The 14,917-nt window shown below is 37.5% G+C and overlaps 1 protein-coding gene across 5 annotated transcripts in view; it reads right to left on the reverse strand.

The window, feature by feature from the left end:
* The window catches only part of AKAP7 (A-kinase anchoring protein 7), a 99,429-nt gene that overhangs the window by 16,514 nt on the left and 67,998 nt on the right, over window positions 1–14,917 (reverse strand). Inside the window, exon 8 of one of the 5 annotated variants that reach the window (XM_067293723.1) lies at window positions 11,126–11,186. The exons of the other annotated variants lie outside the window; for them this stretch is intronic. Coding sequence (XP_067149824.1) covers window positions 11,143–11,186 — 44 coding nt within the window. The 3' untranslated portion in view covers window positions 11,126–11,142. Of the gene's footprint in view, window positions 1–11,125; window positions 11,187–14,917 lie in introns of those variants that run through there. 5 annotated transcript variants of the gene reach the window in all.

Here is a 14,917-nt window from a genome sequence, read left to right on the forward strand (position 1 = left end):
AAAGAAGAGACCTACGGTGGATGGAATTTCAAATGATATCTATATAACCTAAGGAATATAAGGTTCAATTCTGTATCTGCTGAAACTTCCTGTCTCCCCAAACATTTGCCAATCAATTTAACTGAAGGAGAATTAGCATGGTCAGTAAGGAGATCAAGAATATGCTATTTTTCTTTTGGAATCTGCTCTTTTACTGCTGCAGCCCTTTGAATGAAATACCTACCAAAAACAATGAGTAAAATGTCTGGCTAATGTCACGGAAAGAAACAAAAGAAGGAAATAATTCAGTGCAGCAACCTGTGTCAAACTAAATAATTTAAGGAAGGTCCTTCTCCTCGACAGAAGATTTTTTCTTTGCTTTAAATGGACAGTGCTATACCTATGTCGGCAGCAGTACCGCATGTTACTGATCATGGTCTCTTATTTGGGCTTTATTTCTGCCCATAAAGAATTGTATAACCATGGTATAACAAATAGTACATTTATCTCAACCCACTCAATCACCAGCCTCTGTTAGACTGACAAACACTGGCTCGTTCCAGCAGTGGTGACCTTTGTATTGGCTCACTGAGATCATCAGCTCAGTTCCCATAATCTACAAAGAAGACCTCAGCTGTAAACAAAACAATCTTAATGTTATCTCTCATCTTTGCTCGATGAAAAATTCCATAATCAAGTTACCCACTGCAGCATTAACATGTCTAAACTGTGAAGTATCTGCTTTGTCATAATTAAATAATTCTTTTATCTAAAAAAAGATAAATGGGTCATATAAAGCCCTTCACAGCAGAAAATGAAGTATACACTTGCATTAATTGTTTCATTTTCTTGCATGGCTCTTAACATTCCCAGACTGGCTTTAACTAATTATCAATGCACACTTCTTTGAGAATAAACTTATTTCTAAAACTCCAAGAGAATTACAGTTCTGCAGGTCAGAAGAGGATGGGGAAGCATACAAATATCAGCATAAGCTTCTTGTGAAATATAAGCATGATAAATGTTTCAGCACCTTGGAAGTTAGCCAACCAATGTAAAGTACAGCACTTTATCTTGTGGGGCAGCAGCCATATGAGGTGAGACAACCGGGAGGGATGGCAAAAGGGAGATATGTAGTCTATAGAGCTCTCAGACGTTAGCCCCTTCAACTGTTCTTGTTGCAGTTCCCCAAAAGCATTATGACTACAGCCAGGTCCTAACCGTTCTCTCCACCGGAGTCCAGAGCAGATACAGAGATACCATTTCACTGCTCTAAGAATGCTGAACCTTGTGGAAAGACTGACCCATTGGTTGTCTTACTATTTGATCCACAAGTATCAGAGGATCTACTTGCACAGAAACAGAGCTTAATACTTTTGATGCAGTAAAATCCCTTCATTGCATCCCCAAGGGAGTACAGTTTTACTTTAACATTATCTCAAAATAAACATTGCTAATAGTCTGTTGAGAAAGACACTGTAATCAGCCTAGGCTGCTTCCCTTCCCTTGGCACTGCTACTTCTTCCCTCTTGCAAGGAAAGTTTCAGCTGTTTGCCACTCCATCTACTGACAGCGGAAAGACAGCATCATCCGTGTGTGCACATGTTCACAAGGTGTCGAGGCTGCTCAGCACTGCAAGACTAAGCCCATATATTTCTGAGGCAATAAACAGACATTCTTTACCAGATCTGGCCCTACAGTGGAAGAAGTTATTGTGCCTGACTGCTTCTTACTGTCTTCTGCCCCATGTTTTTTGAGAATGCCTTAATTCACTTCAAACAAAATTAACTAAGTTAGTTTCAGCCAAAAATGAAAAATTGTTTAACCTCACTGGGATGATTTTGCCTGAAAGGAATATTTACATAACCTGCTCTGCTATGGATGTACATGGTGTACATCACTAGCGTACAGTGCACAAAACCAATGATGGTGGTGACAATGACTAGCTGGGATCAGTAGCCTCTTCTGTCAGCATTTTTGGCTCTAGAAGAGGATGTTTGTTTATGGTCTTAGAGCAATTATTGTTTTGTTTATCTAATAATTGCAAACGTAATAACTTTGTTTCTATCAACATTAATTTGTAACACCTGAGATTAACTAGTACTGTCTATGACCACATTTTTCTCTCTAGAACTCACTATGTTGGAAGGCAGCTTGTAGCAACCCACCACAAAGTACAGGCATTCCTCTGTCAGGCAGGATTACCGCAACTGTGGCAAGTTCTCAGCTTGGTAAATCTTATCAGGAAGGCAGGCGTGCCAAATATCACACAATTCCCACATAGGGGGTGAACATGAACGTGCTCATAGAGAAGGTGAGAGCAAAAGATAGAGTTATCTTACACTCCCCTCTGCCAGTCATTTAAATGGTTACAAATATATATATATAAAAAATACTCTCTCCTAATGTTTGGAACCTCACATAGGTGTGGAGGTACTCACAGGCAAGTAACAGTAGCATGTGAACTTGGCCTCAATATGTAAAACACACATATATTCCAGTGATATAGGAGGAATCTATACAAATACTCCTGCAAATACTGTGTGTCATCTGAAAGCCAAATAAGTGCTCATTTCCAGTATTTTTTTTTCCACTTAATCAAAGTGATGATTTGGCAATTATGCTGAATATGAGATGAACATTAAAAATTAGGAATAGGGAAAAGCTATTTACCCTTAGATACTTAAGGTAATGGAGAAAGCTGGTAAAACAACAGAAACAAACTGCCTACAAATAATTTTTTGAAGGAAATTATAAGAGTTATAAGAGAGGAAGTTATAAGCTAAACATTAGTGCAGAGATTTTCTGGAACTGGCTCCCATTGCTATCAGTGGAAAAATGAAAACAACCAATACATCGCAGTAACAGCAGGCTGCACTCAGGGACCTAGGCAGTTCTTTCAGTCTCATCCTGCTACAAAGCCACAAATCATTGGAGGCTGGTTCTCTCCCAACATACCTTTGAAAAGTGGTCATGACATTCATAAATTTTCAATTCCATTAATGTGCCATTTTAGCAACCTCATCTCCCTCTCAGAGGTTTTCATCAGGTTCTTCTGATCTTTTTAATTACTAGGTTTTTTTACCTCATCCCTTCTTCCCAGTGTGATCAAGGAAAAACAAGGGTACCTGTGCCATTATGAAGGATTCATCACTGCTAACTAGCCACCCATACTAATTAGCTTGTCCTAGTCTTTTGCTTGCTACAACTGAACTGAACTGAAATGAAATCTCCTCCCAACTCCTCCTTTTCTAATTTTTCATTTCCTTTAATACAAACAGCTTCTTTGGTTAAAAGCTTTGCAGAAGTTTCTCAGTGCTCAGCAGCTATGGAACCCTGGGGTCCAAAGCACTCTCAAATATGGCCTGAAGCTCCACATATGTCTTCATTTCACACATATATCCATGTTACGTACAGATTAAACTTTTAATTGAATCTACAATTTTCACTGATTTAGAGCAGTCACAAATTAACACGAGCTTCTTTTGATTATGTTCCAAAGAACTTCCTGCCTTTGCTCGTTTTTCCTTTGAGGAAAAAAGTAGTTCTGCCATATCCCTAAATAAATTATACAATAAACACTGCTGGTTTTCCCATCAGTAATGTAACTTAATGGCAAAGCAATCACATTTGATTTGACTCATCTCCAGAATTTCTAGTTGCAATTAATTTTACATAAAACATCCTGCCAGGGAGGTGGAAAGATGCCTAACATCTGCAATCTGAAATCTTGGAGCAAGATAGTCTACTGCATACAAATTCCATTTTGTACTGCTGCCTTATCTGCATTTAGAAGAGACTTTAATGAAATAGTAAAACGTAGCCTAGTTTTAACAATGATTTAATTCTGTGCTTCAAAATTCCTTATACATAAATAAAAATTGGTACAAAAATTAAATTCAAGAAGCTAATTTAATTTCTTTTCATGTGTCATATACACTGGTAAGATTTCAATTGTGATTTACAAAACTTTGCATTAAATATAAAGGGAGAAAAAAATTTGAATTTCACTTTTCAATTAAAAGTCAAATGTCATCTGAAAGGACTGTAGATCAGACACTGAGGAAATTCAGCAATATATGTTGATATCATGTAGGACTGTTTTTTAAAAGCATTAAGTAATTTTAATACAAAAAATAGCCTGTGAGACATTAACATTTCAGTGTCAAGGAGGCTTGCTTAAGGCACATGGATACATCTAACATCATTACAAAAATAAAATTATTTCAGTCACCATTATTTTTATTTTCTTCATTTCAAAATGACTGTATTCCTCCATTTTTTAGGACTATAAATAGCCATCCACTCCTGAGGTTTTTAAAATCTATTTCCTCCCATTTGAAAGCCTCTTCTTCCATCATCCCCTCCTGAAAAGCTTGCCATGAACTTGAACATGACACAGTTCACCTAAAATCCCTATTTTCTCTCCCAGATTTCCTCTAAATCTCTGCTTTCTATTCTGCTTCATTGGCATGTAAAATTCTTCTAGCAATGTAGCCCCACTACTGAGGGCTTATTTTTGACAGCCAATGTCACTATCAGGAATGGACATGCAGGTAGACATACCTGTCCTTCAGAAACACTGATGACAGTCTTGGCTGTCATTAAGCCTAGCATCCTTGCTTAGGCTCAGTGCCTAACATTAAACCTAATATCGTTGGTTGTAGTAGGACAGAGACTTACAGAACTTTCACCTTTGTCATGGTAAATATTGAAATTTTAGCTTTGGCTGGGACCCCTAAACTGTAAAGGAGGGTGAGGAGATCGTGTCCCGTTTTTTTGACCTTGCACCATACTTCTTTACAATGTGTCAAGGTCTGGGGGACTGTTCTGTCTTGAGCTCCTTTTCTTCCAATATAAATTGGACAAATATTAAATTCAATGTTAACAACATCATGCATGGTCACTCAGTCTACCAACTCCTTTTCCTATGAGGAAAGAGAAAAATAATGAGTCATTATTCAGAATGCAGTTTCCAGGAATGTACCTTTCCTTCAAATCTGTTTTTTCATCCACGTCATGCACCATGCTATCTGTGTACATCTTGTTTGCATGTGTGAATGTGGGCGTAGGAGTGAAGAAACAATATTATACAGGGAGATTGGCAAGACAGGAAAAAATACAATAAGCACTGGAAAATGGAGTGTATACAGAATTTACTAAGCTAAGCTGATGAGTGTGTGTTTTCACATTTAGGGAAGAAGAGGGGAAAAGGATGGTGTCTTTAGGGTACCAGAACATGTATCTTTCCAAGCAACAACATGCTACAGTTAAAATCCCACAAAACAGAAGTGAAAAAGACACAGAATCAGCTGGACAGGGAGCAATCAATATTGCACTCTAGTTAGACAGCTTGGCAAATATACAAGGACTGTTCAACAATGGGCATCAACTTGCTATTTGTGGCTATCCTCTCTCCCATGTAGGAAAGACAGATAATGCATCTTTTATGTGCATATAGTATCAACACAGAATAATTCAGATTAACCTAGAACAACTTGCAAATGTTGAGCAAGTCCTCCACTTACAAATGTAACTTTTAGGATTTTCAAAACTAGTTCAAGACCTAAATTAAATGATTAAGTTTTGTTCACTGGACAGCCTCCAAAATCAGCACCTACTCTGATGCAGTTTGACAATTTTTGGTCAGGCACATAACAGCAAGATCTGGATTAAATTTCCCTGGCATGGCTGCCTGTTTGGGCTTGCCTGGTTCCTGTCTACGTGGTATATAGCTCCAGCCACTGTGTTCATTCCCTTATTTCCACAAGTATTTGCATGTATCATATTCAACAGGCACCATAAGTAATAGTGTAAAATAGCTATCAAACAACAAATTAAATGCTTAATCTCATTAAATCAAAACACATAAGAGTGCTCAAATTGTTATGCTCAACCCTCTCCTCTAAATTGTAAATTACCTCTTTCAGAAAGCAAGCAAGTTCCATGTTCTATTTTGATATGACCAACCTTATTTCACTACTTTTTATATCAGTAATCACATTACTTATTATCATATTACTTATTATTACTTACTTATTCGGTAACTGTCTGACCCAGTAATTTTGTATACGTTCAACACTTAACATCCTTTTTTCACAATTTCAGGCCTGTACAACAAAGACTCCAAGCCTTGGTTTCCTATCTGGAACCAGGTATCAAACAGGCTAAAATATATACAGCTAACATATATGAAGTGAATGAAGTATAACAATGCTTATCTTGTAAAATGTATTCTTTTATGTCACATTAAAAAGTGTCACACTGTATCAAATTTAAAAAAACCTGTTCCTTTAGACCAAGGATAGGCTTCCAATGAGATGATTTCAAAAAGCAGAGGCAAATCTATGTTCTAGATGTTTTTGTGTAACATATAAAAAATATATATATATACACACAGGTATATAATTGTGATAATATAGTAGCCACTGCAATGTTATGTATGTTTTACATATAGTATGTGTGCATCGACATGTATGTATTAAATACACACAATTAAGGAGCTTTTCAGCATATATTAGATATACACTTCAAGTCAAATTCAGTCATAAAGTAAAGAAGGCACAACTGTATTGAAAACAATGAGTTGCTTTTGTTTACACCATGGGCGCCTTTGGCTTCGTGCATCTATTGTGATTAATTTCTAATGGCAGAAAAGAGCATGGAACGAGGGAGGAAAAGGAAAACATTTAGCACTGACATAAGCAAACCAATACAAGGTTTAACTCCAGTGTTAACATACAGGGAATTTCTTCATGATCTGGGAAATACAAAGCTGTGAAGACTATCCCACTGCTTGTAAAAGAAGTCTCACCGTAAAAGTCTTCCATCTAAATTAAGAAAATTAACTGTATGCAGTAGTTTAGCTAGAGCATTTTCTTAGCTATCTGAAGCACAATTCCTTTCCGCAATGCAGTTTAATGCTGCAGCTGTATTAAGATGGTTTGCATGGATTCGTTAGACTATGCCCTAGCCTTTTGTGAGAATTTACCCTCTTTCACAAGTCCCTCTTTAAATACAGCAAGCCAAATTCTGAAACTGTCACCAACTTCCCTGGGACTTAACAGAGTTGGCTGAGGGCAGAAATTAACTATTTTGTTTTGTTTTTAATCAAGTACTTTCCACTCCAATAATTTTTATTTAGAAAAAAAGCTTCATAAAATCAAAACAAAAAATGCAATCTCTAAAATGACTTGTTTCCATTCATGAGCACAACCTCCTTCAAATTTGTAGGAACCTGAGGGTTCTCTTGCACAAGATTAGGATAGCAATATCAATATGGTCTCATTTTATGTACCTAAAATCATGAAAAACTACTTAATACCCAGGTTATTTAAAGGGTTGTCTGGTAAAGGATTCAACATAGGATGGATACATAAATACACATAAAGGCAGAATTTGGAGATGTTGAATCTGGTGTCTGTATCCCTACAGAGAACCTGCCAGCTTTACAGTGTTTTTTTACACTATTGTTCACTGAGACAACTGAAAGAATAGGCTGTGATGGACCAAAACCTTATAACAGCTTCAACTGATGTTATATCTCTGTCCCACAATCAGTGGTGAGAACATATATTTCCTTACTTCTCTTCTGTGAAGAATACCCTGGCTCTTGGTCTGCTCCGTAGGGTAGGCCGTGGGAATTGATTTCCACCAAGTGTGGTAGGAAAACTCTTAATTTAGAAAATATTCAGTAAACCAATCATATTTGTTGGCATGGCTAATATGGTTCTTCACACAACATGCATTTAAGCTGTAAAGCTCCTTGCCAGAAGATAGTATAAATACTAAAAGTTCACATGGATTCAAAAGACAAGCGGAAAAATTCCTGAAACAAAAATCTCTTATGGATTTTTAAATATCAAGGTGGCCACCCTGGTTCAGAAAGTCCACAAGGCCTCAAACTACTGGCGCACTGGAGCTATATTTTGTGGAAGCATCTTCTTACGCTTGCCCTTTTCTAATACTCTTACCAGGCACCCTGTTAAAGATATGCTTACCATAACCATAGAACTTGGCTAAATGCTTTCCAAGGTTATATCTGTCTTTGAAGAAGGATGGGGGGCAGGGGGATGGGACATGAAATACATACTGTGGGTGTACAAGATGTAAGTAAGTGGTTGCTCAAATTTAATAATGCAGCTTAGCTTTCACTTGTCATTACTTTGGGGCATTTCAGTCACAGGCATCTCTCAACTTCTAAGGCTAGATTTCTCTGTTCTTTTACAAAGCAGATGAGGCAACAGGAAGCTATATTCAATTCAGACTTGATATAAATTACTCTAAACTCCAATTCTGGAAAAGGCACTGTGAAAGTAGTGAGCTTTCACCTCCCTCTCAAAAACACAAATACTATAGAATATAATTTACAACACCTTTTGAAATTGATCTATGCATGAAATGCAAACATTTCCTTAGTTAGTAAGTAATGAACTGACAGCCATTTAATGCCTGACATTCGTCATTTGTGTTTAAATCGAGGTACTTCAGCTGAAAGCAACTTAAAGGAAGACGTTAATGAAGTTTGCACACTTTCATTTTCACTGCAATTGAAGTGAGTAATACGGTGAACTGCTGTTTACCACAAAAGCTTGCCTTTAGTTAAAGCCTCCTTTGTTTCTAATATAGAACCATCACATGATGATTTCTACCTGAACGTTTGCTAAGCAGGATAATTTACTGGCAATAAAAAGCCCAAGTTAATTTCCCAACACAATTAGTTTAAAGGCCATCATGATAAAATGATAGCAAGATGAAAAATGGATGTGAAAGTCATTCCCTCCCGCTTGTGTCCAGCTTCAAACCTTCTGCTTAGCTGGGGCATGGCTACGCTAAATATGCCACCACATGCAGTGCTTCCTCGCAGTCACTTAGAGGAAGAAGTATGTGTGGTAGAAGAGATTCAAGGAAGTAATAGGACGAGTGAATGAGCACCAGCAGTTAAAAAGACGACCATTGCTCTGACCAAGTGTCACGCCTATTTTTTTCCCCCATTTCATTCACCACCCTCTTACTTCATTCATTACCAGACCTTCTGGCTTCTGATTCCTGTTTTTCTCATCATTCTGTACCTATTCTTTTTGTCCCTTCCTCATTCTCTGGGGGTTGTGCTGCACCTTTCAGTTACTACATACTAAAACCCCACCTCTTTCAAAAGCCTTTATGACCACTTTGCAAGCAATGTTATCTCCCAAATTTTCTTAAACCATAAGTGGTTTCAGGTTGCGTGATGCTAAGTGTTATAGTCACTAATGCTCACGGTAACACCTAAGAAAGTGCATGAGAGGTAATGCTAGAGGAAATGTCCAAAAAAAAGTGAAGGGATAGAGAGAAGCAGGAATCAAAAGAATATATTGTATCTTCTGTTCTGTGTCAACAGAATAATCTTAAAAAATAACGTGTATTTGTCGACTGCCTCCACCTATTTTATATATCAGAAATGAGGCGCATTAGCTTCTCGCTTTTCACATAAAGACATTTTGTGCAGGCTATACAGCAAAAAGCTTGGAAATACAAAATATTTCTAGCTATTTTTCCAATGCAAAACTTTCAACATTTATCCTTCTACCCTGACCTGTAAAGGAAAAATATTTTAAAATAGCCAATTCATTTTCTTGGGGATGTTTTCTAGATTTATTGCATTATTAGTGTACATGTTTATTTTTTAATCAATGATATAAACTCTAATTTTATTTACGCATGGACAGCTTCCTGAGTAATTATGAAATATAAACCAGATTCATAAAATTGGATTCTCTAGGCTACAGCTCATGAATTATGTGAATCTAGTTAGAACTATTTCAGAAATGATGTGACAGAAATTTGGCTGCATCTTCTAGAAGAAAGGTTGAAAATATTTCACTGAGTAGCAAGTCAAAAGTAAATATTTTATTGTGCAACCAAACTTAGGACAAACATGATATTTGGTTCATAATTTGACAGAAATCACGTTCTGCCAAATTAGCTAGTTGGACTCAGTGTACTAGAGGATGAGGCAATCATCAGAATCATTTCCTCTAATTTGACTTATATTTACTTAACTAAACCCAAAACCCAGACATATGCTTGACAGTCACTCCAGACACTCCCTGGGCATGAATATGTAGACATACAGTGCAACTATACTCGGTCAGCTTAACACTATACATCCAAGCAACACCCAAATGGAAAATGAACTGATGATTTCCTTCATCATCTGCCAGCATTGCCTTTAACAAGATCTCCATTCTTTCCAGCTATTGCTAATGAGTATTACTAACAATGTGAATATGCTTTCAGCATCAAAACCCTTTACTCTCTTATTCTAAATCTCACTTTTTAATATGCTGCTAAAAAGCAAAATTAAAATATTCACCTTGGCTAGATTTGCTTAGAGGAATGGACTCCTAGAATGCCGATAAACAAGATCAGGCATAAGGCTTTCTATACTTATCTCTAAAAAAAATCTTAATCTACTTAGTGGAAATATTGTTCAATTTGTCTCCAACTATCCCCATCCCTTCCTTAAAAGCAGCAAGCTAATTTTCAAAAAGAGGGAAAAAAAAAACCCACCCAAACCAGGAACGTCTGTCTGCTTTCCCCAGCTTTAAACTCTCTGAATAGCAGCACATAACAGTCAGAAGCATACAGCACTGCAGAAAACTGCCACACTTACTGATTTTTTCCTCTCCTCTGGAGAAAGGAAAGCAGCAAAGCTGGCCCATGGCATCTACTGCTTTATTTTCTTCCTCGTCCTCTCTGTGTGCCCCCCAAGCAGAAACTGTAGAGCAGCAGGCTACAGTCTGCGGAGAAATTGCTTTTTCTACTCAGGCAGAGAGAGTGGGGAGGAGAAAGCAGGAGCAGGAGAGAAAGGGAGCGGGAGGCTCTGGCGGACGGGGAGGCTCCTCCTCCTCCTCCTCCTCCTCCTCCTCCTCTTCTTCTTCTTCTTCCTCCTCCTCCTCCTCCTCGCCCTGCTGCCTCATGCCAGTGCCTCCGCGCTGGGAGCCGGCGGGGGACCGCAGGGCACCGGCACCACGCACTCTCCCACCTGTGATGCCAGGGGTCTTCAACGCCGCTGCCCCATCTTGCAGTTCTTGTCTTGACGTTGAAAAAGGAAGGCGCACTTAAAAAAAGATTAGACACAGCGTGGCTATCTTAAAGTCAGCAGGCAATTAAGGGGTATTACTACGGCACTGTGCCCTCTGCGGTCAGAACTCCTCCCTCCAAAACTGTACTGAGAAAAGGTAGAAAATGTGGTTAAATTGCTTAATAAATGGGCTTCCTTCCCCCAGAAACAAAAACGAGGTTATTAGAATAAATGATGAAAGGAGCTATTAGAGCCTCTGGTGCCCTCTGGGTGGAGTAGCAAGCAGTCCTAGCGAGAGATGCTGAGTAACAAATTGAAATTATGCTCTTGCTTTGGTGCGGAGTTGCTACTGACTTCAGTAAGAACAGGAGTTGGTCATCTTTACTCCAGACAAAATGCAAGGTTTAACCTTCTTTCTTAATATGCTATATATTACAAGCGTGGTTGTTAAAGGTCACTTGGTAGGTGTAATAAACTTAGGCTTTTCTAAAATAATAACAAATTAACAAGATGCAACATCAAGAAAGAGAAAGTTACTGACCGAAGATGAAAAATGATCAAAGGGGCTTCTACAGGGATTAGTACAGTACTAGTTCCAGTGTTATTCAACACAATTAATTAATTACTTGAAAGTAAATAAGTAATAAAATGCATAAGATTGAAAGAATGGCATATACAGTGAGGACAGGATAGCAAATGAGAGCAGCCTGCATAGCTCTGACACATGGAAACCATTCACCCAATGTATGTTAATAAAACCAAATGTAAAGACATATATTTTGTTTAAGTATTCATGTGTGCAACCAGAACTAAGAATGCCTGGCTTCCAGTGGAGTTTGTCTTGTGGTTCATTGAATTCCTAATGGAATTAGGCAAACACTATCAGGATGCTCACACACTGAGAGCTATCGAAGCATCCTTGCAGGGTAAATATACTGTGACTATCCTAGCTTTCACTGAAAATAGCCATCATCACAAACTCTTGTTTAAACAACAAAGAATACACAAACTCTTTGGTGTCCAGTGAACTCCTATGGAAGACTGACCCATGGTAAATCATTCATCATTACTACTGTCCCTGTGGATGCCCAACGTCTCACCGAAGTTGAACTCATATTACAATTATTCCTTCACTGGGGGAACTGATAAAATTCCTCTCCTCTGTCTGGATATCTACTTCCACTAACTTGTCGAGAATTAATATCTTGAGTCTTCTACATCTCTGTTTAATTCACCTGAAATTTGCCAGCAACTGTAAAAGTTACTATTGTAATGGAGAGATAACACATACAGATATACATAAACAAAGCATGAACCCATAAGTCTTCTGCCATTAGGAAACCTGGCTAATAAGACCTAATAATAACCTGGCCAATATACATACAGATTGTGGGATTGAGGTCTAGAAAGTCTGCACACAAACTTCTGTCCAGAAAACCCATGGTGTTTCACCTAAAAATCATCTGTGTGCACTGGAAAAGCAGCCTCTCATGACTGCAGTCACTTTACTTTTGAATGGCGATTTTTTACTTAGGTGCTTAGAAGAAAACTGAGTCCACAAATGCTTTCAGTTAAATGATCTAATCTTGCACACCTTCTTCGATAATACTTGCAGTCACTAATACATTTTGAGTACCTACCGAGTATAACTGAAAGTCTGTGACATCACTGCTATTTACCATTTAATATTAATATGTAAAAAGGATAAAACATGCACTTGTTTCCCTATCATTCCCCTCAAGTGATAAGGATTAAATGATATTTTTAACATTCTGGTTGATGTTCTAAAGACTAATGTTTACAGTTGAAAAAAGAACCAATTTTCCACAAAATGAGAATATGAATTCTACTACTACTAACCAGCACTCTGTAAGTGTTCCAGTTAGTATGACACGCTTTCTAGAAAACCAATAATTTAATCAGTGGCAGAAATTCTCTACTAAATTGCCTAGCACTTCATATTCAAACTACTGTTTGATTCATGAAATTATATGTTTGTTTTCCCAGATGTAAGAATCTCAGACTGGAGAATCCTATGAATATTTCATATTCCTTATAGAGATAAATCAGCTTTTTTGAGAAGAACAAGTGTAATATATTTAAAGCAAATGTTTGTAAGACATTGTTCCTTATGAAAATTGAGTTGTCCTTAATTTAAGTACTATTCCAACACTAAAATGCATTAAAATAAGGTCACCAGGTGGTTGTTGTATTTTTTTTATTCTTTTCCATCACCACTCTGTTATTAGCAATAATTAATCTACTGTTATAAGAATTATTCTCTTTCAGTCACAGGAAAAAAATCAGGATGGTACACAAGTTTCTAAAGTAACTGTAACAGTTATTAAGTTATATATTAATAGAAATCCATTTCAGCTGTGAAGTTAAAATTGCTTTATTTAAGGAGATGCTGCCAGCCTAATCAACAGCAAAAAGAAAAGAACATGACCCATATTCTACAACACGAGTGAATTAAACATGAATACGTGGCATAAGTGAAGCCAGACATCAAAGCACATAGAGACTATTTCTAAGAGTGAACAGTTATCTTCCATTCCCTTCAGGATCAAAAAAGAACACATGCAACATTTTAGGCAAGAAGCAAAACAAATATTCTTGATCCAGAAAAGTTAAAAAATCAGAAATATTCAAGTAATACACTACACAATAAAAATATATTTTTCAGTTGTATGCAGGCGCAATCTCCTTTTATACAGACAGATCACATTCATGTAGTACCTAAGTGAACACAAAACTCTCAGTGTTCTCATCTTTTGGGAAGCAATTTATACAAAGCAGCATATGAATCATGAACAAATCCTGTTGTACCTAAAACCAAATATCCTTCTGTTAGAACAAGTAACAACTACAGTTTTCCTTACTCATCTCTTCCTAAACAGCCTTGGCAATTCCTGTATGTCAGGTTGACAATATCCTATCAAGCAATTCTGGAATAGTCACAACCAGTGACAAACCTCATCATACATCTGCAAACCATCCTTTAGCCAAAATTAGCAAAGTGCAAAAGCACAGATGTGGATACACTGAGAAGAAACAGAGGATTCACGGGGCGTTCTGGCCTTTTAACACTGGCCAGATCAGTATATGTGCTCTAACTTGCATGATCAGGGCAGGGATCTTGCAGCCCTGAAACCTCCTCTTCCACTACACAGCTCGATATGGTCCAGATTGAGTTTAAGTATTTGGGTATATATTCACTGACAGAAGTGGGACTGATCACATTTTAAGTGCTTTGCTAGCTCAAAGCCTTTAGTTTGTTCTGTTTTGACGTATCTTGAAGTTTTGTTGAGATACACAAAGTACATATTGACATAAGTTATAACACAGTGGCAAAGCTTTCAGCTGTAACTCTTGCCATATGAGGCCTGAATAGTCAAAGTATTGTTACAAATGAACAAGTCCCAGGATATACCAGTATGAATTTTGTTGGGACACAGCACCTTGGGACTGGAGCTGAGGGGTGGAATTTTTCCTGGTAGGATTGGTAATCTTTATCACGCATGGCAGCCTGGACTAGCTAAATTAAGTTGCTGCAAAACCAGAATGTAGAACTGGACACCACCAAGTAAAAATTATAATTTTTAAACTTGGAAAGTACCTCTTTTCAGAGCAGATAAAGAATAAGAGAAACTTAAAGGTACTCCTTTTCTAAGAAGAGAATTTCAGTCTTAACGCTCATGAATACTGTTCAGTTGATCCATAAGGAACCTAGCATAGCATTTTTAGATGATGCTTGTGGTGCAAATTATGTAAAAAGTGGGTGAGGAAGAAAAGCTGCTTTTCATTTGAACTTAAAAGAACTTCTGCACTCAGAACCTAAGCTGTTCCCAAGTCTATGTATACATATATATC

This window comes from Apteryx mantelli, chromosome 3, assembly GCF_036417845.1.
Source record: "Apteryx mantelli isolate bAptMan1 chromosome 3, bAptMan1.hap1, whole genome shotgun sequence".
Classification (NCBI taxonomy): domain Eukaryota; kingdom Metazoa; phylum Chordata; class Aves; order Apterygiformes; family Apterygidae; genus Apteryx; species Apteryx mantelli.